The sequence below is a fragment of the Triticum dicoccoides genome, chromosome 5A, assembly GCF_002162155.2.
Source record: "Triticum dicoccoides isolate Atlit2015 ecotype Zavitan chromosome 5A, WEW_v2.0, whole genome shotgun sequence".
NCBI classification, from domain to species: Eukaryota; Viridiplantae; Streptophyta; class Magnoliopsida; order Poales; family Poaceae; genus Triticum; species Triticum dicoccoides.
This window is the reverse complement of record NC_041388.1, coordinates 140,044,828-140,071,370: the sequence shown is the minus strand read 5'-3', so window position 1 is coordinate 140,071,370 and position 26,543 is coordinate 140,044,828. Positions and strand designations below refer to the sequence as shown.

The window sequence follows — 26,543 nt, the reverse complement described above, 5'->3', positions numbered from 1 at the left end:
CTTACTAATCTTTGTCATCCTCTAGGCAAAATGATCAAGTAGCCATTCTTCGGTGTTTCCATCTGATGCAAATACTCTATGGCATCATCATCATCTACATGACGACCTTCAAGGTCCTCAAGCTTCAAATCCTCTCCATCTTAATGGATCGCAAGCCCGCACCCTCGAGCAACAAGATGCCTTTGACCACCTATCATATCGAAATGATGGAAGGCATCGACAACCAGAATAACCTCGTCGCCAATATGAAGAGTCTGAGGCACATTGCCAAGAAGAAGCTTGGTGTGCAAATTAAGCAAATGAAGCTTTACCAATTAAGGAACAAAAGGGAACAATAAGAGCGCCAAGACAAAGAGGCTCTACATGAGGAGTGAATTGTGGTGTATGGTGAACACAACTCGTTTCCCACATCAACAATATCATGAGGAGCATCGAGATATTCCTCTTCCTCTATGTCCAGAGCAACGCCAACCTTGCAACAATCGCAAAGATGAAGAGCGCTTGGGCAAGCTAAAGTTTACAATGCCAAAATTCTTAGGTAGAATTGATTTTGAAGAATACCTTTCGCGGGTACAATCTTTCGCATGCACAACTTTGATGAAGCAAAAAAGATGGCAGTGGATTCTCTTGAGTTTGACGGGTATGTTCTCATTTGGTGGCAGCAAGTCATCGAATGAAGAAAAGAACAAAGGAGAACCTCCTATCTATTACGGTATATGTGGATTGCACTAGCCCTCTCCATCAGTTCGGATTTTGGTTGCGTTGGCTAGTGCATGAATCTTAACATGGTATCAGAGCTAAGGTCATGAGTTCAAGTCCTGACTTTCGCAATTTATTAAAAATTGTTGGTAACCCCCCTTTATGTCCACGTAGAAGCCTCTTGAGTCATGCTTTAATTTCGTGCGTTGCCGCTCTCTTATGGTTGCACGTGTTGACTTGTCTTCCCCGTCGCACATGAGAGGGGGTGTTACAGTATATGTGAATTGCACTAGCCCTTGCCATCAGTTCGGACTTTTGGTTGCTTTGGCTAGTGCATGAAGCTTAACACTATCACCACTTGGGATGACATGAAGCAAGTTATGAGAGCAAGATTTGTACCTACACACTATACTAGAGACCTCTTCAAGAAGTTCCAAACTCTCAAGCAAGGCACAAAATCCGTGGAAGAATACTATAAGGAGATGGAGATTGTAATAATAAGAGAAAATGTGAAATAAGTCGAGGAGCAATCTATGGCAAGATTCTTGAATAGTCTCAACCACCCAATAATGTTGGCTTTCAACCATACTCTAACCTTCTCAAGCTAATCCACCGAGCAGCCGAAGTGGAGCTCCAAGTGCAAGATGGCATTAAGTACTCTAAGTACTCGTCATACACATCAAGACCCTTTGGATTATATACACGTGCTTCTCCAAGTGTGGCACCATACACTTGAGCTACACCCACCAATGGTGGTACTTCAAGTTGCAAGCCGGCGACAACAACATTAAGTTGTCCTCCTCCTACTACAAGCTCCTTCAAGCTTCAGGCTTTTACAACTATAACTCTTCTAATGGACCCCCAATGTAGTCAAAACAACCCATAACCCAATCGTATGGAGTAAAAATCATGTGCAAAGCGGGACTCAAAAACAAGTGCTGAATCGTCTCCTCTATGTGACAAAAGAATAGTTCCTACTTCCTTAATTACACTCATCTAAATTATAAAACATGTTAAAGACAACAATATATTTAGTACCAGTTCATTATGATTAACCTCGTAGTTGGGCGAGTCACCAGCTAGTTGCTAATAATGACACAACCGGTACAACCAATGCAACATGCTGGCACGCATATTTCAGATATTATTCTTAAGGATCTAGTACTGTCGGAGGAGCGCATTTTGGGCGCAAGCACTCGCACAAGGGCACCAAATAAGGAAACTTCCACCAGCAACGCCCGTCAATGAACTGGTGCTCTTGGCAAGCTCTCCTGCATTTGGCAGTCCTCATGCAATAATAGTAGTACACACGACTTAGGACCCAACATTCATCCGCTTCAAGTCCAACTCCAAGCATAGGCGACACTGACCCTGCAAATACATGTTGTGAGTGAATTGTGCCTAGCTATGTGGTGCAGTGCAGTGTCCTGAACCAATGAAGTAAACCATGAATACATTAGTGAGTGAGAGGTTGCTTTACCACAAGGCGTGAAAAGTAGCCATAGGAGGAGGCCGGAAGCCGTCGCCTTCATCAGTATATCCATATCTAGCATGTATTGAAGAGGCCCTAAGGGAGAGTGGTTGCTTTATACATGCTAAGGAAAACAGGGGTATACCTGACAAGAAATTCTATCATGAAGACGTGTCACGACATTCAATGGTCACCTCAAATGGAGAAAAATACATAAGATATGCAAGCGGCGCAAAGAAAAATAGAAGATATGCAAGGCTCTTGGGTATTCAAGGGCAAAAGAAATAATGCCTCATCTACATCTTTAAGTCACTCCCAATGCATCATATCTTAAACATGTATCTTAATCATTAAATAAGTGATCAGATATAGCTCCACTAACACATTAGTTGTATCTTAGTCTGGTATATAAAGAGACATGTGTTTAATATGGATTGGGATCAATACTAACATCTTAACCTTGTGGTCCATTTGTGACAACACATACAACTAACTCAGTTTGTATAACATGGATCAACTATTTTTCATCAAGAGAGAACAACTTATGATGACCATTTTGGAGAACAAAAAATATATGTTCTGCGTCAATTTTTAAGTAAATATCTATTTGATCACAGAGTTGCATGAAATGTGGCAAGCCAATGTGCATCCCCAATGGCCATCTCTTAATCTTGAAAACATAATATTTATAACCTTGATATGTAAATCAATGTCTACATATTAGCATTACAGAATAAGCACATGTCCTTGCTAAGTATGTTACGGAGATTGAGTACTGGTGTTTTGTTTGAGTCAATACCAACTTGTGAGTTGTGTTTAGTGGACAAAGATTGGAGTGACTATGTTATAAAATTAATATAATACATTTTCTTTGAAAAAAAGAACACAAGAAATGCATGTCCAATGTTTTGATAGGCATGTGATGTTTCTATGAGGGATGATGGTTGTGTACATGAGTTGTGTATTATGATTAATTTCCAATATGTTTTTGATACTTATCCAGAATAACTTGTGGTGGATTATGTGAAAGGTTGCAAAGCAAAAGAACAAAATAGATAATCAACCTGGTGGGCATAAGTCAGTGTCCTTGTTTTTTACCACATTGCCGGTCAATGGAACTCAAATCTTTCCCTTGTGTTCTCAGGTCCTGACAAAAGTGTAGTTTGTCAATCCACACATGCTTGGAGTTTGACCTCTGCAAATACCAACGAAAATAACATGATTCCTCCTTCAACGATAGCAACAGATGGAGGCCGCCCAACAGTGTGATGCCAGAGTAGCTACCATTGAGGACGCAGTCCTTTACAATGAGGACAAGTAGCACCAATCACACAAGGAAGAGCATGATGTAGGACATGCTAGTGGTGTATTCCAAAGTAGAAGGGCATGGGGATAAGAAGATCGGTGGCTTCTATATAAGTACATGCAAGACGATGAGGGCATGAGGATTGTTTGTGTCTGTCATGGTAGCTTCCTCACACCTGGTGAGTTTGTGAAGCATGTTGGTGGGGGTGATGTCTTGGATCCTCTTAGGCATATCGTTGTCAACCCCTCATTGTCAACCTTCTTGTAGTTCTGAACTATATCTCGAGAAGAAAGTATTTTCTTAATGTTGTTATATTACATATTGTGTGTTTTAACTTGGTACGCATACATGTTTCAATGTTTATGTGATAACGTCGAAACATACAGAGTCTCATTTTAGTACAAATTGGAAGAACTATATTTTGTTTGAACTGTTAGTTCATTTCTAAGGGCGTTCATCTAATTAATTTTCAGTTTGTTTGTGGACAAGGGGATTCATCAAATGACCTCCCTCATTTGTCCGCAAACATGTCCATGCATGTCCGCTAATAGAACCCATTTGTCTGCCAAAATAGTGATGCCTAAGGGCATCATCATGCGTTTGTCCTCACCCGTGTATTTGGCCCTTTTTCATATTTTCACTGTTTTCAATGTTTCAACTATAAATATTGAGCCAAAGTATTTGAACACATCTCACTAATAAATATGAAGCACAAACCATTCAACAAGTCAAACAACTTAACAATTCAAACATAGTCAAAAAATTGAATCAATCAAAGTTGATGGTGCGCATTGATGTTGATACACATTATGCGGAACTACTTCTTAGCATCATAATTAATAATGCTAGTGTCATTCAACATGAACCTCAACTCCGCGGTGATCCTTGCGAGTACAACTTGCTCAGCCTCGGTAGTCGCTCTCCTTGCTTTGATGACCACCTTCTCTATGTGAAGTCTCACTTGCTCCCTTTTCTCCGCAAGTCCCATCCTCTCCCTCTCAAGTCCCATCCTCTACCTCACCTTCTACTCCTCAAGATCCATCTTTTGTAATTAGACATTCAAGTAGACCTTGTATCTTTCGTCTTTCTTCTCCTCCTTAATTTCCTTCTTTTTTCCATTTCCACCTCTTTGTTGGAAATGATTTCCACCCACGAGGCCGAAATTGCGCTTGCACTCCATCATGCTTTGCATTATATTTTCCCACTTATTTCCCCGCATTCTTTTCACGTCGATCGTTGGTGCAATTCCACCTCCACTTGGCACATCTCTTCATCTTCCCTAATAAATTGTTGGGAGCTTCAGCCATCATTTGTTTTTGGCTTATTGTTGGGGGTTTTGAGTTCTCTAACAAGTTCACTCCATTTACTAGTGTCGTTCAACTTCATCCAACAATGTGGCAACGTAAATGGCCTCGTGTCAATTTGTTGGTACAATGTCACCACCAAGCTCAACTATCAAATGAACCACATGTCAACATATTGCAACATATAAAGCAAGAAAACAAACATGATGATCAATGTAAAGTGGCGAAAATTGAATGGCTTCCGACTCCCAATGCACTTGGATTTTTTTATTCGTCACTTGCGTATATGCACCCCAAAAATGTTGACTCATTCTTGCATGGCATACCATCCATGAGTGAGAGTGGTCTCATTGTGGTGGCTTGCGATTTGATGCGGTGGGTAGTTCTTGAACTCATGGTAGTAGTCATGATTTTTCTTCCAATATTTAGAACCCTTTTGCTTCGTTCCACATATTGGATCCATCTCATCTCACCTGCAAACAAGTCATGCAGAACAACACATCTTCCTTCCAGGTGTATGCACTTCCTCACTTCACCACCTTCTTGGTTTGAGATGGTTGACCAACATCATACATTGGCGTATTTTGATCACCATTGTCAAATATTGGAGGTACTTGGCCATTGTTCATCATACCCATCATCAATTCATCCTAAATATGCATCACAGTACCCATTGCAACACAAAAACATTCACATTGATTCTAAATATGCATACTTAGTCAATAGCATCACCTCGTTTTTGTTGAGGGTGCACATATCATCGGATAGCCGCCTCCCATCAGCCAACTGAAGCCTTGGTGCATGCCCACCCTTTCGACGAGACCAAGGATGACGGCATGGGAAACCACCACCACCCCTCCTTGGGCACTATCGAGCCCAAGCCTAAGAGAGTCATCTGACGGGACCGATAGAGAAGATGTGGCGTTGGTTGTGGTGGGGACGGACACATAGGGGACAAATAGACTATGCCATTGGAGATGCCCTTGCGCGTTTGACAAAACTGTCAGTTGTTAGCACTTATGACCGTCATTGTTATGCCAGCAGCCATGTAGAATTGGCCTTTTTTAGCGCGTAAAATGTTAAGCTTGGCCTTTTCAAGTATTTATCACTTTTAAGACCGTCATTGGATTACCGGCTCGATAATTCAAAACCGTGCCCAGACTCATCTACACATAATGAACAGTAAATTCAAAAAAATGAATTTTTTAAGCATCCAAGATGCTCATGTAGGCAAGGTGCATGCAAATTTTTGTGGTGTTTGGACATCTGAGGAGCACGTGCCAAAAAAAACAAAATCACCTCCGAATAGTGTTCTTTTTCAAAGTTTCTTAGACACCTAAATTTTATTTTATTTTGGCATGAACGCCTCAATATCTAAACACCACGAAATTTTGCGTGTAGCTTGCACACATGAGCATATTGGATGCCTATCTTTTTCCTTTTTTACTTCTATTTTAATTTATTGTTCCGCCCTCCAGCAGACATGTACCATTGTCCTTTTCATAAGTGTTACCTCCATTCAGAAAATCTTGTCTTAAATTTATCAAGATACAGATGCATCACTGGACATGTACCATTGCCCTTTTCACAAGTATTACCTCTATCTCAAAAAGCTTCTCTTAGATCTATCTCCGTCTCTAAAAGCTTATTGTTAGAAGGAAGAGAGAAGTTTGGTGGAATTGTTTGTTGTATTGCTTGAGCCTCATGGGCATATATATAGGAGTATAAGGTCGTCTTGGAGTACAAGGCAAGGTGGAATAAATCCTACGCTATCCTATGTTTCCATAATAACAATGATACTCAACATCCCCCCGCAGTCACAACGGTAGCGACGTAGACGGTGAGAATGGAGAAGAATCCGAAGGCAAGCCGATGGACACCCCCCACAGCCGTAACGGTTGATGCATCGCGGAGTCATAGCTGGAGTGGAAACCGACGAGGTTGCTCAAGCATGGCGGTAGCCCTTTGTGCCGTTTGTCGAGGTAGCCGAGAGTGTAGGTGGTGTAGCCGTAGTCGAGGTAGCCGTGCGAAGAACGCCGTGGTCGGGGTCGCTGGTGTCGAGGTAGTCGCCGTGGAGCCGCGAAAGAAGAGCAGCGGCGGCTAGAGAAGGGGCGCGGCGACGGTGCTCGAAGTAGGCGATAATGAAATCGACAGCGTGACGAAGACCGGTGCGGACGGTGACATCCCCGCGCCAAGGGAGGCGGCGCGACGCATATCACGTGAAAATCAACGCGCGTGGACGGCGGTGGACCGCGGGCCGCAGCGTTACGACCCGAAGGGGCGACGCAACGGTGGCGGGTGGATCGGGGCAACGGCGTGGAAGACCTCAGGGCGGTTGCAGGGATCGCGTGCCACGCTCTCTACGGCCCGACGAGGCGACGTAGCGGCAGCGCGAGGGTCGGTGCAGCCTCGGGGACGGCCTAGAGCGGACGGCCTCGGTGCGGCAGTTGACCGCGGGCCGCGGCACTACGACCCGAAGGGGCGACGCAGCGGCAGCGCGCGAGGTGGTGCAACCACGGGAACGGCCTCGGGGTGGCGGCGGAGATCACGTGCCGCGGCACTACGGCCCGAAGGGGCAATGCAGCGGCGGCGCGCATCGGTGCAACCACGGGCAGAACCATGGGGCGGCGGCGCTGCGGCCCGATGGGGCCACGCAGCGACAGCCTGTTACTCGATCGGCGGAGGGGCGCGCTGAACTCGGAGACAGGACGGTGATGGCCGATGTAGATTGACGAGCGGGCCGACACGCAGACGACGGTCGTGAGAGGCCGCCTATCACGCGAGGCCGCCGGGTCTGGGCGACGAGCGAGCAGACGCGCGGACTACAGCCCTTAGGGGCCGCTTGTCGCGCGAGGCCGCCGGGTCGGTGAAGAGGCCGGTCGGTCGCACCGGTGTCAGAGTAGAGGCGCACGGGGATCGACGGCGATGGCTGGCGACACAAACCGATCAAGTATAGATCGGAAAACCAAAAAGAAAAACGCCGATTAAAACGACCGGCGAAAGAGTGAAAACCCTCGAAGCAAGGGCTCGGGAAAAAGACTCTTTAAGGTAACCGGTCAACACAACTAATGGACGAACCCTAGGTACGGGCAGCGCGGCCCCTGACGACGGTCATGGAGGCTGACCGCCCCGAGGGCGGTGCGCGGATGCGGAAGCGGCTAAGGTTTAGAACCCGAAAATTGATACCATGTTAGAAGGGAGAGAGAGGTTTGGTAGAATTGTTTGTTGTATTGCTTGAGCCTCATAGGCATAAGGTCTAGAACCCGAAAATTGATACCATGTTAGAAGGGAGAGAGAGGTTTGGTAGAATTGTTTGTTGTATTGCTTGAGCCTCATAGGCATATATATAGGAGTATAAGGTCGTCTTAAAAAGACAAGGTGGAATAAATCCTACGTTGTCCTATGTTTCCATAATAACAATGATGCTCAACACTTATTTTAGATTTATCTAGATACAAATGTATCACTAAAAATATTTAGTACTTGTACCTAATTCGGACGCGTGTAGGATAGCAATCACTGGTTTGTCCACGTAGTATCTCCGTCTCTAAAAGTTTGTAGTATTCCGCTTTGCAGATGGAATCATTTGATAATTAGAAAAACATTACTCCTTCCGTTCCATATTACTCGTCGCTGATTTAGTACAACTATGTACTAAATCAGCGACGAGTAATATGGAACGGAGAGAGTACGTATGAAAGACAGGGAGCACATCACCGTTGCGTTGAGTTGCGTTTTACAGAGCAACGCAAAGAAAAGGGCAGGCCACGAAAGATTTATGCAAAATCATCAAGGATGTAGCAATTGTGTCCTAAACAGAAACTGTAACAGTGTCACAGGAAACTATGATAAATCGATACAGTGATGCTACAACAAAATAGGGGGACACCTTCTACCGCTGGTGTGGAAAAAATCCGCAGAACACAAGACAACTAAGCCTTTGCAACTTTCTTCTTTGATTTCTTGCTTTCCTTTTTCTGCTTGTTGTACTCCTTGTACATGTTTATGGATGACAATGCATGGTTCAACTCGGTCCTCAGTCTCTCATTCTCGGAAATGCCTCTTAGTACCACGAAATGATTTTGCAACTTCTCTCTCAGTTCATCTTCGCCCACCGTGCAATCTGCCTTCTCAAGCACATCTGGACTTAGAGCGACAAACTCCTTACTGCGCCGTTTCCTTTTGCACTTCAATGTCTGTGACACTTTGTGGGTTGGCTTTGATAATTCCCGTCCCATCGACAAGTCTTTGTATGCTTCCAGAGGATTCGAGCTAGAAAGTTGAACTGGATTCTGGGTGGCGTTCAGATTTGCCATGCTCAAGATATTTGAAGCCATTCCACTAACAGTTTCGTCATAATGCTTCTGCAGAAGGCTAAGCTCCCAAAGTACTGTTGCTAGTGCCCCACTCAGATAAGGATCTTTAGCCTCTGGGTCATATTTCTGAACAAAAGGAAATAAATGATATGATAATAGTAAAATAAATACAAACTGTACATAAAAGGACAGACCCAGTGCATAGAAGCTCCCACACAAGGTGGGGTCTGGGGAGGGATTATAGGAACCTAGTCTTACCCCTGCAAAGTGCAATGCAGAGAGGCTAGTTCGAACCCAGGACCTCTTGGCACAAGTGGGGAGGACTTCACCACTGCGCCAGGCCTGCCCTCTAAATACAAACTGTACATGATAAACAAAATACAGAAGAGGAAGTAAGGCATATACCGCAACTAAGCTAGACAGGGAACCACCGCCAGCATCATTTTCCAACATGTTTCGGCACTTGGTATTTTTCTGGAGAAGATGCTTCAGCGTGATCAAGGCTGAAACATGAGCCCAACATGTAAATCATTATACCAGCAAGACAAACAGAAAGCGGTGACACTTGACAACAAGTGCTTGTAAGAACTAGCCAGGGAGAAGAAATGAATGCCTTACAAATGCCTCTAATGCTCTACTAATGATTAACTCATCTTGTGATGCATATTTTGTACAGGTTCTACTCCCTCCGTCCGGGTTTATTAGGCCTCTTAGCATCACAAGTATGTCCTTTTTTATAAGGCCTCGCTTTGGAAAGGTGCATGCATGCAACCATTTCATTGGTTGCGTTGAAAGTCATTGTTGTTGGTGCCATGACTGGGAAATTAATATACTTCATGCGTGTTTTTTCATTGGCTGCATGCATGTGAAAGAGTGCATTGAGAGTGAAATGGAAGAATTAATGTGAGCAAATTACTATGTGTCTTGGTTTAAGAGAAGTTGTCTTTAGGCCTAATAAACCCGGACGGAGGGAGTAGGAAGCAACTAAGATGGGATCACCTGCAGCAAGTCTAACATGCTTACATAGGGGTTGTTTACTACTCCCTCCGTTTCAAATTATAAGATGTTCTAACTTCCATCTGAATTGGATGTATGTAGACGCGTTTTAGTGTTTTTGTTCACTCATTTCAGCCCGTATGTAGTCTATATTGAAATATCCAAAACATCTTTTTATAATTTGGAACGAAGGTAAGTAATTTATTATGAGTTTGTTCCATGAATTCTGCTACACAATATTGCACTCGGCTGATGCATCACTGCATCCCTAAATGCTCCAAGCTCCTTAGGAACCGAGACCTGTTGGGAGGCCCGATGTTTTTCCCACAGCAGACCCCGCTTGTCAGTGCCAGGTTGGCACGTCGGTCCCGTAGGTCAGCTCACAACTGATGTTAGCGTGCTGGTCAAACCCCTTCTGCGTCATGTCAGTTGGCTCTTGGCTGTAATTTGGGAGTCCCCGTGTCGATTCACGTCCTCCATTGTGTTCGTGGAGAAGGGGAGGCGATCTTCGCCTGCTCCCTTTTCCTTCGGGCAAGGGTTTGGTAAAAAAATTGGTGGCAGCCGGTGGCCGTCCTTCTTTGGAGCAGGCGTCGACCTTGTGCTGGCAGTCCATATCACTTGGGAATTTCTCATGGGGGCGAACAAAATTTCCCTAACAATCTGAAGTGTGTATGGGCATGTGAAAGCATCAATCAGCAAATTGAGGTTTAAGGCTATATACCGGAGACATGAGTGGAGAAATGGATGAAGAGGGTTGGCCATTTGTTGGGCTTAACTGCAATTTCAAGAGGGGAAAGCTACAATCTTGGAGATAGAGATCGCAAATTCATTCCCATGCTTTCTTGACAGACACTCCAGAGTAAGTGATGGCATGCATCCTTCGCAGCCGTGGCTTCTTGGTAGACATCAGTCAAGAAGAGTATGTGAGATGGGCAGTTCACTCCCAGAGGTTGCCAGATTTCATAGTAACTGAAGGAATAGTCAAGGCGGGCCTGGCGCAGTGGTCACTTGTGGCCTGGAGGCCCTGGGTTAGAACCAGCCTCCTTGCAGAATTATTATGCAAGGGTAAGGCTGTCTAGAAATTCCCTTCCTCAGACCCCGCCTTGTGTGGGGGCTTTCAGCACTGGGCACACCCTTTTGAAGGAAGGAATGGTACCCGGTGTTGGTATCAAACAAATTTGTCAGGTGATTTTGTTGGTGTTGTTCCTTTGAGATAACTATGTTGCGTGAGATATGGCGGTTCACGGTTTAGATTGTAGACCCATACAAAATTCTCGGTACAATGTACTAATTTCTTAATTGGTAGTTATGCAGTACTGTTTCCATGCAATTCTCTAAAAGATTACTGATGTCCGTTCATGAAAAAAGAAGTTCGGGCACTTGATGATCAAGGCAATATTTAGATTCTATGGTGTAATATGTAACACAGTAACAACAAAACCATAAGTTCTGTAATCAAGCTTGTGCCTTGCCAAGTGAACTGATATGTCCTTGAACAATTTATTATTTTTTTATATTTATTTTATATAAGCTGCTTGAAAAATAAAGTGTGCCACTAAACAAACAAACTCTCAACACCAATACCCAAACGGTGCATCAAGGCGCGCCTTTCTTCTAGTTCTACTGCCAAAAACTCGAACCAAAATAATACTACTCCGTCCCAAAATAAATGTCTTAACCTTGGTACAACTTTGTACTGAAGTTAGTACAAAGTGGAGACACTTATTTTGGGACAGACGGGAGTACTTCGCAGGCATTAGTAGCCAAAAATTAGATAGGAAAATGATAAATTAAAACCTGCTATTGCTTCTGCGGAGCCAAATGACAGAGCAAATGTTGCCAGACGTTTAATGAAAGCAGCTGCTCTTAGCATATCCTGCTGCTTGCCTTCCCACAGAAGTGTCTTCAGAGCATCAGCCAAAACCTCACCACGATCTCTGCATGCAATGGATCAGGTCATTAATTCTCATGGTATGGACAGCTTAGCCATTACTATCTTTCTTCAATATAATAATACATAAATGCCCAAAGTTTATTAAATGTCAAAACAGTTTGAATAGCACATTATCGAGGAACAGAGGTAACAACTACTCCCTCCATCCCAAAATTCTTGTCTTAGATTTGTCTAGATACAGATGTATCTAATACTAAAACGTGACTTGATACATCCGTATTTAGACAAATCTAAGACAAGAATTTTGGGACGGAGGGAGTATATAGAAATAAAAATACACAGGATATAAGAACAGCGCCATCTACCCAGACTAGTCCATGTTCCCCATGAATAAATCAGTGACATGTGAAGTTATCTGGTGTTCAGGTACAAAGAACAAGAGAAGATATTTCCTCATTACAACCATTAACCATACGAAGAGGCCAAACCTGTCAGGTCGATACTCCAGTATAAGGTTATAAAACTGCACAAAGAAGTCCTGCAGGTCTACATTCAAAGCCTCAAGATTGCTCCTCCATACTTTAAAAGCAACTATGCAGCATTGTAGGCGTTCCGACACAGAGAGTGTATTGTCCGGTGGAATTTCACCTTGATGGTCTGTATATCCAGAAAGCTTCTTAAGGCAAGCGATAAGTTCACTCATGAAATCCAAATCAATTAAATGTGAGAATTTTCCTAAGCCCTCCAAGCATGGAGCAATTAAAGGGTGTGAGCCACCAGGGAAGACACTAGTGGCCTTATACCTGGAAACATTGACATGCCAATATCATCATCATCAGGAATGTAACATTATGCTAAAAGAGAGAGAGAAATCAGAACTAAGTAAACTCGGGCCATATAATACCAGATACATATCATTTGTACTTGTAAAACTCAGATACACAATGCACGGACCTTGAATTTGAAGTGTTCATGCTATGCTTCAAAATTCGAAAATAGGTCTCAAAAAGGGCTGCAAGTGTTTCCCTTTGTATCATTTTTTTCTCCTTTGGATCAAGAGTAAATGAAACAGCTCTAAGATCTGCATGAACCTACAAAAGGATATTCTTATAAGAATTCATAGCCATGCTACAAGTTGAGCAAGTTGATTTGTATGAAACATCTGGTGTTACCTCTTGTCTGGCTTTAGAAAGCAATTCCTTTTTTATTTTCTTCTTCTCACTCGGTTTTGTGACATCCCGATTCTGATATCGTTTATTTTTCTTTGGTTTCAGTTTTTCTTCCTTGCTCTCATCTTTTCCAAGGTCTTCATCAAACTTCAGAGACAAGCATACCTAACAAAAAATGTGGTCACCGTAAGCAAGGGGATTGATTCTCAACCAAGAACACATATCAATTGCATGCAAAATGCAGGACGATGGACGCTATAACCATTCAATTCCATCACATACATACCTCAATGACATCAGGATGGAGCTGGCAATCATTGAGCTTCACACTAGCTGATATCAATCTTACTGCTTCAACAGTTGCCTCACCGCGATGTTTTCCTTCATTTCTAAACAGAGATCTTATTGCCTCAGAACATAGTTTCCTACAAGTTAGAGAGAAAAAGATGCAAGTTAGGTCAGTACAGTGATGTACTACGTGGACTGCTTTTATACTCAAATTTACTTGAACTACTTTAAATACAGATGCTTAGGTTTATTTGCACATGAACTGCTCAACTTACTAATAGTTATGTTTAAACAAAAAGGCGGGAAAATAGGCAACCAATAAATACTCATTAAATTATGAAATCATATAGTTTCCTCTATGTATTTCAGTTTTAAAGGAAAATATCAAGTTACAGATGAAATTTGTGTCACTGGAAGACCAAACTATTTGCCCCCCCCCTCCCTCGCGTCGCCTCGCTCGGGCGACACGAGGGACGAAACCTAATCCCGCCGCCGCACCTCCCCCTCCTCAATCTCCCCTCGCCACCACCGGAGGCAGCCGCCGGGCAAGCTTGGTGTGCTGCTGATGATGGTGGCAGCGGGGTCCTCGCTGCCTCGCCTCGCCCGCGGGGGGCTACGGGATCTGGGGCGGCGGCCACGACTGGTGTGGCGCCTCCAGCCCTTCGGCTTCTGGTGGCGCGGGCGTGGGCCTGCGGCCTTGACCGTGCGGACGATGAGACCTCCGGAGGATGCGGATCTGGGCGCAGCGACGGCTCCGGCTTCCGCGGCGTCAGATCTGGCCGCCTCCACACCAACTCTCCTGCGGCGTGCTGCTTCCCCCTCTAGATCCGGTCTGCTACGACATGGGGGGCTGGTTTCGGTGGGTGGGAACGGATGGTGGGGTTCCAGGACCGGGGGAAACCCCTAGCCAGCCTTGTTGGCGCGACGGCGGCGACGCCCGCGGGCGCCGCTCACCTCCTTGGAGGCGCCGGTCAAGTCCTGTCCTCCCCATCCCATGCCTCCTTGCTTCCCGGGTGAAAACCCAAACTTTGTTGGACAGCAGCGACGCCTCAGACGTCGTAATCTTCTTGAAGACGCTGTTTTTGGGAACAAGTGGGGCGGTGGGCTTCGGTGTGGTGCGGTTTGGTGTGCGGCGGCGGCAGCAAGTCTCTAGCGGCAGCCATGCCTTCCCTGGTGCGGGGTTCAGTTATGGTGGTGCTCTTCGTGCGGCTGTTGTGAGGGCCTCCAGTGTCGTGGATCTCCTCGAAGGGAGGGGATAGGGTTCCCCTCCTCCGGTGGTTCCCTTCCCAGCTCGCCGAGGGTGCCAGAGCTTCTGAGTTTTGGTCTTGGTCCTTGCTGTTGCCCTTCATCCTGGCAGCTCACCCTCTTTCTCGCCCGATCTTCGGTTTTGGGGCTGCTTGGCTCTAGGTGAGTCGCCGTCGACAAGTGAGGAACGCCTGGTTCCGCTCCTGTGGCTGCCTTGGGTGCCATTCAGGCAGTTTCTAGGGTGAACTAGTCCATCGCTCAACGGTGCGGCGCCTTTCGAGCCAGGCGAGGAGGCAGGGGCCTCCTTTGACGATGGAACTGTCTGATTGTGTTCTCCAGAAGTCCCTGGTGTTCTGGCAATGGCATGCCTCTCATCGTCGTCGTTTCCTTGCCTTGAACCGGCAGTTGCCTTCCCCATGGTTGCGTGTGTGCAAGAGGTCCCTAGCATCTCCTAGCTATTAGCTTCACGTTGATCTAGTATCTAGCGAGTTGTGTGCTATGTGAGCTGTCTCCCAACGCCTTTGTATCTTTGCCGTGTTTTTTTTTCCTTTTCTTTGTGTGGTTCGTGGTTGTATTCTCTGTAATCCTGGCCGGTTGATGGCTTTGTTAATTCAAAGCCGGGCTCTCCTTGAGCCTTCGTTCCAAAAGACCAAACTATTTTGCTCCCTGGGTTCCATGAGAGATAAGATTTTCTTGTATTGACTCGTAGCCCAAGGGGCATATTATAATACATGAGGAAACACACAACATCCGGGTATCACCCTCATACACATGGATGCTACCATCACTACCTCTAACACCATGGAGCAACGATTTAAACACCTTGATATAGGGCTCCATTCCTAAGCAGCTCATGAATATCAGAAAAGTTGTTGTTAAGTATATATGTTGTGTTTGTCTTGTACAGGCCCAGGCCCATAGTCTAGAGTGAGGCCCAGGCCCATGTAACCTTGTATATCTCTCTCCTCAATACAGAAAACTGTTTGGTCATTCTCTCTTCCTCACATTTCCTACCATGATATCAGACCAGGACCAAACCCTAGTCCCTCTTCCAGCCGCCACCCATGAAATCGCCGCCGGTGAGGTGATTCAGGCGGATCTGTCTGGTGAGGAGACATCCACATCGCTGCCCCATCCCATCTTCGTCATCAACCTGTAGGAGCTGCTCTCCAGCAGCTCCTCTGTGTTTCCTCACAGCTACTCTGTGAGAATACTTCCCCTGCTCTCCAGCAGCCATCTCCAGCAAGCTCTTGGTGCCTTCCCTGCTCTACAGCAAGCTCCAGGCGTTCCCCCTTCTATCCAGCAAGATCCAGCAAGCTCCTCCTATCCAGTGAGATCCAGCTCCTGTTTGTGGCTGTCTGCTGCTCTTCTCTTGTTGCTGCCTGCAGCTGCTATCAGATTGGGTGTTTCCAGCTGCTGGCCACTCACCACTATGGCAAGAAATGATTTCGGATTTGGTTCTGTGATCATAGATATCAAGCTTGATGGTTCAAACTACAGGGAATAGGCATTTTCTACCCGAACTGTCTTGAGGATGGCTGGTTTTGTTTCTCATCTGACAGATGATCCACCTAGTCCAAATGATGATGCAGCAAGGAAGTATTGGCAAAAGATCGATGATCGTGTGATGGGAGTTTTAATTCTGGGTGTTGAACCCTCACTCCGAATGAGTCTTGAGCATCACACTTCAGACCAGCAGTGCACTTCATTTCTCGTTGTTGCAGAATTTACACAACACTCGGTAGCCAGAAGACATGTTCATAGAAGAGTACTATGGAGCTTTCCCTCGCATCACTGGGCAGCTAGGTTCCATGGTTCCAAAGGGTAATTCTGGTTGTGAGTCATGTGCAGCGAAGGAAAAGTATGACCATCAGACTCTCATGTTTCAGTTTGTGATGGGTCTCAAGCCAGACTTTGAGAACATTCGCACTCAATTGCTTGGTCGTACGACTCATCCTACCTTGACAGAGGCACTTGCTAGCTTGATCGCTGAGGAGACTCGTCTCCGTTCTCTTGGGGCTACTTCTGCGCAGACTCTACACACTAGTGTTCTGGCTTTTCCTCAGCAACCAGGTGCCTCCAAGGCCACACCTTCAGCTGTCGTATGCTCGTTCTGCAAGAAGGCAGGACACCACAGAGATGGTTGTTTTAAGCTTCATTCAGAGCTGTTAGCTGAGTTTCAGGCTAGACGGGCCCTCAATCAGCAGCGTCGTGCACCCCAGGCTCCTTATCAGCAGCAAGTGAGGGGTGCTTCTGCATCTGTTCTCTCTCAGCCCGCTGTTGCTGCAACCCAGCCTTGGGTTCTGGACTCTGGGGCTTCTTTCCATGTGACCTCTGATCGCTCTCAGCTTGTGTCTTGCCAGCCAGTGCGGGATGGTGCCTCTGTTCAGACTGCTGATGGTACACCTTGTTCTATTACTCATCAGGGTTCTCTTCGCACATCCAAGTTTTTTGTTCCTGCCATCTCCTTTGCTCCAGAGTTGTCCATGAATCTTACGTCTGTTGGCCAACTTGCTGATATGAACTATTTTGTTGGTTCTGATGACTCATTTTGTTATGTGCAGGACCGTCAGAGCAAGAGGGTCATTGGAACTAGCCATCGCCGTAGAGGATCCACATCCCTCTACATCCTTGACACCTTACACCTTCCTTCAGCTTCCACCACATCCGCGTTCCGGATGGCTGCATCAACATCAAGATCCACTTCGCCGTTTTCTTTTGCCCAGTGGCACCATCGCTTAGGTCACTTGTGTGATTCTCGTTTATCTACCCTTGTTCGACAAGGTGTTTTGGGTCATGTTTCCATAGATGCTGGTTTTCACTGTAAGGGTTGTAAGCTAGGGAAACAAATACAGCTTCCATACTCTTCCAGCACTACTCATTCTAGTCATCCTTTTGATTTAGTGCACTCTGATGTATGGGGTCCTTCCCCCTTTGTTTCGAAAGGTGGCCACAAACATTATGTCATATTTGTTGATGATCACTCTCGACATACTTGGGTCTATTTTATGAAGCATCGTTCTGAGTTGTTTTCTATATATAAGGCTTTTGTACATATGGTCCATACTCAGTTTTCCAGTGTTGTTCGTGTTTTTCGTTCTGACTCCGAGGGGAGTATCTATCTACTGCTTTTCGTGAGTTTCTCTCATCTGAGGGTACTCTCCCTCAGCTTTCATGCCCTGGTGCCCATGCTCAGAATGGCGTTGCTGAGCGTAAGCATCGCCATATTGTTGAGACAGCAAATACCCTTCTGATTTCTTCCTTTGTCCCCACTCATTTTTAGGGTGAAGCTATCTCAACTACTGTTTATCTAATCAATCTCCAACCTTCTACTCGCCTTGAGGGCAAGTGTCCTGGTGAGGTTTTGTCTGGTTCTCCTCCCACGTATGACCACCTCCATGTCTTTGGTTGTACTTGTTATGTTCTTTTAGCACCTCGTGAGCGTACCAAGTTGACTGCTCAGTCTGCTCAGTGTGTCTTCCTTGGATATAGTCTTGAACATAAGGGCTACCATTGCAATGATTCTTCTGCTCACCGCATTCACTTTTCTCGCGATGTCACTTTTGTTGAGGATCAACCCTTCTTCTATTCCCCTTCCACTAACCCATCATCCTCAACTTCTTTAGAGTCTACCTCGTTTCTTTCACTTCCACCTATCTTTTTAGACGAGTCCATAGCTGAACAACCTTCCTCTGTCCTAACATCAGAACCATCTCCACCACATGTTTCATCTCCTTCCTCACCAGCTCCTTTCTCTTCCACTAGCTCCACCTCTAGATAGTCTTCCTTTCCATTACACTCGTCGTTATTCTACTGCTCCAGCCAGTACTTTCCATTATACTCGTCGTTCTAAAGCTCCATGTGACACGCAGTCATCTATGCCTTTGTCTTCTACTCCTCCAGCCAGTACTACTGATCCTTGCACTAACGGCTCTTCTCTAGCAACGCGATACAAAAAGGACTTGTATGCAGGGGCTATTTCTAAGCCTAGTACCTATCAGGAGGCAGTTGTGTCACCTGAGTGGCAACTGGCTATGTCTGAGGAGCTTGCAGCCTTAGAGAGTACTGGTACATGGGATTTGGTACCATTACCTCCTAGTTCAATCCCTATCACTTACAAATGGGTGTATAAGGTTAAAACCAAGTCAAACGGTTATGTGGAACGCTACAAGGCTCGCCTTGTTGCAAGAGGTTTTCAGCAGTATCATGGGAAAGATTATGATGAGACGTTCCCTCCTGTTGCTCACATGACTTCAGTTCAAACTCCAATTGTTGTGGCTGCTACTCAGTCATGGAAAATTTCCCACATGGATGTGAAGAATGCCTTCCTTCATGGTGATTTACATGAGGAAGTTTATATGCAGCCACCTCCAGGTATCAAGGTTCCATCAGGTCATGTTTGCCGTCTTCAAAAGGCTCTTTATGGGCTTAAGCAAGCCCCTCGTGCCTGGTTTGAGGGGTTCAGTTCTGTGATTCAAGCTGCCGGTTTTTCTCCTAGTGAACATGACCCTGCACTCTTCATTCATACATCTGAGCATGGTCGTACATTGCTTCTACTTTATGTAGATGACATGTTGATCACTGGAGATGTTGTTGGGTATATTGATTTTGTTAAGAAAAAAATGAGTGAACAATTCAAGATGTCAGATTTGGGGTCTCTCAGCTATTTTCTCGGGATTGAGGTCGAGCACACCAATGATGGTTACTATATCTCCCAGCAAAAGTACACTCAGGATTTGATTCTTCGCTCATGTCTCACTGACACACACATTGCTGCTACACCTATGGAGCTTCATCTGCAGTTGCGTCCTACTGATGACACTCCTCTTGAGGATCCATCTCGCTATCGTCACATTGTCGGCAGTCTAGTGTACCTCACAGTGACCAGACCTGACATCGCACATGCAGTCCATATTCTCAGTCAATTTGTTTGTGCTCCTACCTCAGTTCATCATGGTCACCTATTCCGAGTCCTTAGGTATTTAAGGGGAACTACATCTCGCCGCTTGTTCTATGCTAATTCCAGTCAGCTAGCTCCAGCTACATGCTTACTCTGATTCCACTTGGGCGAGTGATCCTATTGATCGTCGCTCGGTCACTGGCTATTGCATATTTCTTGGTACATCTCTCATTGCATGGAAATCAAAGAAGCAAACTGTTGTGTCTCGCTCCAGCGCCAAGGCAGAGCTTAGGGCTCTCTCTACTACTACAGCAGAGATTGTATGGCTTCGCTGGCTATTGGATGATCTTGGTGTCTTATGTCATACACCAATACCTCTTCTTTGTGACAGCACTGCTACTATTCACATTGCTAATGATCCAGTCAAGCATGAGTTGACCAAACACATTGGTGTGGATGCCTTTTTCACTCGATCTCATTGTCAACAATCCACTGTCAAGCTACAATATGTCCCATCAGAGCTTCAAGTCGCAGATTTCTTCACCAAGGCACAAACTAGAGATCAGCATAGGTTTCACACTCTCAAACTTGGTGTATCAGATGCTCCTGACCCACCTTAAGTTTGAAGGGGGGTGTTAAGTATATATGTTGTGTTTGTCTTGTACAGGCCCAGGCCCATAGTCTAGAGTGAGGCCCAGGCCTATGTAACCTTGTATATCTCTCTCTCCTCCTCAATACAGAAAACTGTTCGGTCATTCTCTCTTCCTCGCGTTTCCTAATAGTTGTCACCACCACCCTACATGTATAGGGCTCCATTCCTAGGCAGCTCATGAGTATCAGAAAAGTTGTCACCACCACCCTACAGGGTACCTCCCCAACTGCACTATACCCGCGTACATAAATGAAGATGTATAAACCATGGATATAACTAATATTTGCTGTATAAAGCATAGCTCATTTTAGGCCTTCTTTGGTTTACAGGAATTTTAAAGGATAGGAATTTTGTAGGAAAGACACTTTGGAGCCCTTTGGTTTGTAGGAATGGATTCCTATTACTATGTAGGATAGGAACCAATTCTTCACATTTCAAAGGACAAAAAACATTAGCCTAGACTAAATGGAAAAATTCCTATCCTATGCATCAAATGACATGTCTTTCCATATAGGAATTGAGATACATGTCATCTCACTTCCTATGATTTTCCTATTCCTATGATATTCCTATCCAATGAACCAAAGGAGACCTTAGGGTTGTGCTACAATCTTGTGTGCAACTGTCCATACTGACCATCTGATGAACAAAACAGAATAAACTAAACAGAACGCAAGGTATCGATGAGGATGTTAGCCACATAATCAAAGCGGTGTGGATGAAGTGGCGGCAAGCATCTGGCATGCTCTTTGACAAGAAGGCCCCACAAAAGCTAAAAGGAAAGTTCTATAGGATGGCGATCAGACCTGCAGTGCTATATGGAGCAGAGTGTTGGCCTACTAAGAGACAATACATCCAACAAATGAGTGTCACTGAGATGCGCATGCTAAGGTGGATGTGTGACCATACAATAAAGGACCGAATCAGGAACGAGGGAATAGGCAATAAGGTAGGGACGGCACCAATTGAAGAGAAGATTGTCAAACACCGAGTAAGGTGGTTTGGACATATCCAATGGAGGCCTGCAGAAACACCAGTGAATAGCGGTATTCTAAAACGTAGCAAAAATGCTAGGAGGGTATGGGGCAACCGAAGTTGACATGGGAGGAGGCTGTAAAGAGAGACTTTAAGGTTTAGAATGTACTCAACGTTCTTATATTATGGGACGGAGGGAGTACCTAGGAATTTGGCTCTTGACAGGACTGTAGTCAGCAATCCATGTACCAGAACCTTAGTTTACTTTCCTTCACTTTGTTTACTTGTATTTTCTCCCTTCTCTTTTAGGTTCTCACAGGTTTCTGTTGGATTTCATCTCTAGCCTACCCCAACTTGCTTGGGACAGAAGGCTTCATTGTTAGAATGCAAGGATGGCTCTATACTGGCAAAGTGGCAACCCATTCCCACGACATTCACTATGGGGGCAGGGATGGAACTACAGGAGGAAAGTTGCACTCGGTAGCTACGGATGGCAATTGGAAAGTCACCCGTCATGGGGACTAACCTAGTAACCAACATTAACTTATACAGAAGTCAGCTGCATAATTGAGTCATATGACATTATTAGGTAAGAAATGATTCAAGTAAATATAAATAAGAAGATACCTTGCTACATCATTCGAGGAGCTTAAATTTTTTACCACACTGGCCAGTAAGCTTTCACGGTGGTTAAAGTGTGGGGCAGCATCTAATAAACTACACAAGCAACGAACTGCCACAAGATAAAAATAGGGTTGCTTCTCCAATGATATCAATTTCTGCAGGTATGCCTGGAAGTGCACAGAAAGGAAACAGAAAACGAATTTCAGCAATCAAAAAACATCTAGAAATATCTTGACCATCAAATGGAAGGTGCAGCAAATAAATATTTGTATGAAGAAAGCCAAAGCAAGTGATGAGCCACTGGAAAATTGTTCATGATCACATAATTCATAACCAAATGACTTCTTGTCACAAAGTATTTAGGGTATGAAGCAGAATTCAGAATAAAACCTTGTAGGAACGAATAAGCGTGTACTCATAATATCTCGTCTTCTTCACTTCTTTCGAAACTTCTACGGCAAGCTCTTTTTCTGTCAGCTGCCTAATCCGATAACTGCAGAAGAAGATCAAAGCACATATAATATAAGTCACCTGGGAAACACTGTAGCAGTGGCTATAGTAAAAATGAACTGTCATGTCATGTACCTAGGAATTATGTCCCTGAACACAGCAAGCAAGGACATTATAGCAAGTTTAACAACCCTTTGGTCTGTGTCGTTGCATATAATTAATAAATCATTCAGAGATCTAATGTTTGATTCAGGATCTTCAAGCATGGCCATGCCTAATTCAGCAAGCTGGGCCTTCTTTTTCTCAAACAATTCATCAGCTGAAAGTTCTTCCTTCACCTCTTCCTGCCAATCAGAGTATACAGGAAAAATCACTGTTTGCATAGTAAAAATATATAGCAGTTCTGTATAAGATACAAAAGGTTTCAATTATGAACAAATGAGCTGGATTCTATCGCTGTAAATGACCTGACATTTGATAAACAGTTTTATAACTTGTCTGTTTGCTTTCATTGACACTTTTCAGGTATATACAAGCTCTACAACAGATATCCATATTTTCATCTATAATTCATGCTGAATTGCTGATGATGCATTAACTCATTTTGATTTTGCTCAAAATTTCTCACTTACCACATTCTAGCATTCAGCTTTGTATGTTAAAATTAGAACAGCTACAGGCCATGACACTTAATTTAGCTATCCTGCAATATGTTGACAATGTCTAAGATACTTCGATATTTGCAGTCAAACATGGCTAGGTAATTTGCATTCACGGTATTAAGCAGTATGAGTTTTTATTTTTAAGCTTTTGCAAAAAGAGATCATTTGAAAAATGTGCTTCAGACTAATGCAAAAAGAAGAACAGAAGTAGTACCAACACTACTGAGTGCAGTTTCTCCTTCGGAATTTCAAGTGGACGCTGCACATTCTGCAATTTACTATCTTCCTTTTTGTTGGATCTTCCCTTACATTCCTTTTGAGAACTTTGCTTGGCATCAGCATCTTTGTCATCAGATTTGGATTCAGCACCCTTAGCTTTGTCTTCAGACCTTGCTCTCTTGGCTGCATGTCATGACATAAATGTTACATGAGTAGGGTAACACTAACAACAATTCATAATCACAAACTTACTTAAACTCATATAGTAACACATGCTACACTTCTAGAAAACTTCTTTATGCTTTTGACTTATTTCGGTTCCGTTATGTTGCAGAATTTTTTAATGTTTTTTACTTGTTTTCTGTCTAATTGGACAAGGTTTTATCATGATCTTTTAGTTCTGATGGAACATAGTAGTTACAGGGGCATCATAAAATCAGTAATTCCAGTATCAAAAAGATTCATGCGTGTCATTCATTTTAACAAGAGAAAATATGGAGACAAATAAATGACCACAATAGTATCGACTCATGTGATTCTGAATTACTGCCAGCCCTTCCCCTGATTAATGTAAGTTGCATGTAGAACTTTAAGTCATGCCTGTCCATTTGGATCAGCAACAGTGTCCTGTATGCTTGCTCTGCAAATGGCAATACGGCAACACGGAATGACCGCTCTAGAGCGCATGTCATTATTCTGGGATCAAAAGGGCACACCAGGCTCTGTAAATGGAGCCAGATAAGCTTGGCACAACTTAGATTGCGAGTACACAGCAACTTTACTTAGTTTAAGCAATGTCTAAAACGATCTTGTTAAGTCATGGACCAACAACAATAGGATAAGTTGTAAGACTTTATTAAATTCATGGACCGAGAACAATGGAAGCCATTGGTGGTACATTTCCTAGGGGTTTTTTCTTCGTCCGCATGTATTGGGTGTGTTTGCCAAGTGTCTGCGGTAGTCTGTTCCTACTGACTGCAACAAACAAACTTAGTAGAAACTCAGAGCCAAAATGATTTCATTTGCTAATATATCTATAGCATTTGATATGCGGTTCTCCAAAGCCTTGTGCAACTAGCAAGTGCTCCTATACCATATTCACTAGACTAACTCAACCGGCTCTGCTGAACCAAATATAACTGGGCATGCATGATTTTACCGGTTCTGTAGAGCAGCTCCCCCTGCAGAGTCTTGACAGGGAGCGCGTCAACGGGATCCACCTCGAGGTCATCGTCGTCCTTGGGTTTCAGGGCTAGGGCAGCCCTCCTCTTGCGCTCGCGCTCCTCGTAGAGGAGCTCGACCTTGTCCTCGTCGTGGTCGGGGACCCTGGTGACGACTTTGTCGAGGGCCTTCCTGTTGAGCCCGGTGATCAGGTGGACGTGCTCTCTATTCTCCTCGACGAAATCCACATCCTCGTCGGAGACTATGATGTCCTCGTCGTCGACTTCCGGCGGCAGCGGCGGCGCGAGGATGACCTTGTTCTTCTTGCTGCTCTTCCCCATGGGATACGACACAAATCTGGAGTGGGTTGTGCTTCCCCGAAGCCGACGCTAACCTCACAAGTTTCACGGTCGCGGTAGGAGAGGGGGGTGGCCGGAGGTCCTTCCGAACGGCGAAACTTAGATAGGCGGCGGCGGCGGCGATGGAACGAAGGGTTTATATGACTTTCTCTTTTCCCTTCGAAAAACAGTGGCATGGTTTATTGCTGCTAGGTTTTGTGCGGGACCTTGGGCTTGGGCCATAGAAGTTTGGTGGAGGCGTGGACAGAACCGCGCGCACCAGGCCCGAACAAGCCCACATTCATACTTTGTTTTTACGCGAAACTTAGGGGTCTTTGTACGAGATTGTCGTGGGAGGAACAAAAATTTAACACAGACACATCTCACTCTGTGCATTTGAAAATCAAACCGAAAAATCATACCAAAAATAAACCGAAACGAACAAATTTTTTGGTTTTTATGGTTTCTGGTTTCGGTATGGTATAAACTTTTCATACCGATTTGAACTTTGGTTTTTATGGTATATACCGAAAAACCAAATGCTTAACCGAATAAACCAAAGTAAAAAATAATTTTATATTTCTTGTGATGAACAATCATGCAAGTTGTCATTTTTCTTGTACATGAGTCAAATTCACTACTAAGCACCTTATTTTTTCTTGTAACGTAGTCATTTTTCTTTCTTTTTAAATGCTAAGCACGTCCATAACCATCAACAGATGAATCAATGCATGCATATATATTTATATATAGTTATATATTGTATTTGTGTAAAACAGTATATGTGTTTTGAGTCATAAATTTGCAAATTATTATTACGTCATTTTCAAATTCGCGTCAACTTTGGTTATTATGGTATATACTGAAACCATATCGAAATAATTTGGTATATACCGAAACCGAACCGTATTTTAATTTCATACCGTATTTATTGAAGTATTAATACCGTACAAACCGAACCATGTAAACCGAATAAACCGAACGCACACACATCAAACAAATTAAGCTACGGGAGAATGGCGGCCAACCAGCATGGCCACGTGGCGCATGCTGGTTTGCCGTGGCAAAAAACATTTTTATATTTTTTGGAAGATGAAATTGAAAAACTTCTTGATTTTTTTGACAGATGAAACTGAGACTTTTTTTGTTTTGAGAAAAGTTTTTTTAGATTTTTTTTAAGATGGGAGTGAGACGTTTGTTTCTTTTTCATTTTAAAAACGTTTTTAGGCTTTTCTTTTTCTTTTTGAGATGGATGTGATGTTCACGTGTTGCGAGAAAGTTTTCTTTTTAATTTTGAGATGTAATTGAGGTTTTTTCTTTGAGAAGGAGAAATACATGCCCAGCTTCCTCTCAAGAGGCCCGCAATGACGGGCCCCAACCACTAGTCATGTGTTATTGTGTGTCGAAAATGAAAGTGCCATCACTTATTCTTTGCTTGGGTGTTTGCTAAAAAACATTTGGAAGCTCGTCTCTAGCGTACTTTGTTTTGAGAAAAGTTTTTTCAAGATTATTTTTTAAAGATGACTTTTTGTTTCTTTTTCATTTTAAGAACGTTTTTTAGGCTTTTTTGAGATGGATGTGATGTTCACATGTTGTGATAAAAAAATTTTGATTTTAAAATAAAATTGAGGTTTTTTCTTTGAGAGGGAGAAATACACGTACAACTTTCTCTTAAGAGGCCCGCAATGGCAGACCCCAACCACTAGTATCAAACACAATAAGCTATGCTACAAGGGCGCTATTTGAGCGTGTCCACGTGGCGATTTACTGTGGCGATAGAAAAATATCTAACTACATATCATTTCCTTTTAGTAGAAGCTTGCTTTGAGTTGATTGATTGATTCATTTCCTTCCTAACGAAGGCAGCTCCGCAC

At 44.1% G+C, this 26,543-nt stretch overlaps 1 protein-coding gene and 1 long non-coding RNA gene across 2 annotated transcripts; one reads left to right on the top strand and one right to left on the bottom strand.

Annotated features, from left to right (window-relative positions):
- Positions 1 to 8,504: 8,504 nt before the first annotated feature.
- LOC119300399 (nucleolar complex protein 3 homolog) lies at positions 8,505 to 24,835 on the bottom strand. Its single transcript, XM_037577373.1, has 12 exons — positions 24,330 to 24,835; positions 23,166 to 23,353; positions 22,425 to 22,633; positions 22,230 to 22,332; positions 21,843 to 22,006; positions 13,442 to 13,580; positions 13,159 to 13,320; positions 12,941 to 13,077; positions 12,475 to 12,789; positions 11,890 to 12,029; positions 9,502 to 9,599; positions 8,505 to 9,222 (listed from the first exon to the last, which is right to left on the bottom strand). Exons 1-12 carry the CDS (start codon positions 24,670 to 24,672, stop codon positions 8,713 to 8,715), a joined length of 2,508 nt encoding a protein of 835 aa, XP_037433270.1. The 5' UTR covers positions 24,673 to 24,835; the 3' UTR covers positions 8,505 to 8,712.
- On the top strand, positions 16,848 to 17,565 carry LOC119300400. Its single transcript, XR_005146439.1, has 2 exons — positions 16,848 to 17,088; positions 17,253 to 17,565. It is a non-coding gene; the product is annotated as an uncharacterized LOC119300400 (long non-coding RNA).
- Positions 24,836 to 26,543: the final 1,708 nt, after the last annotated feature.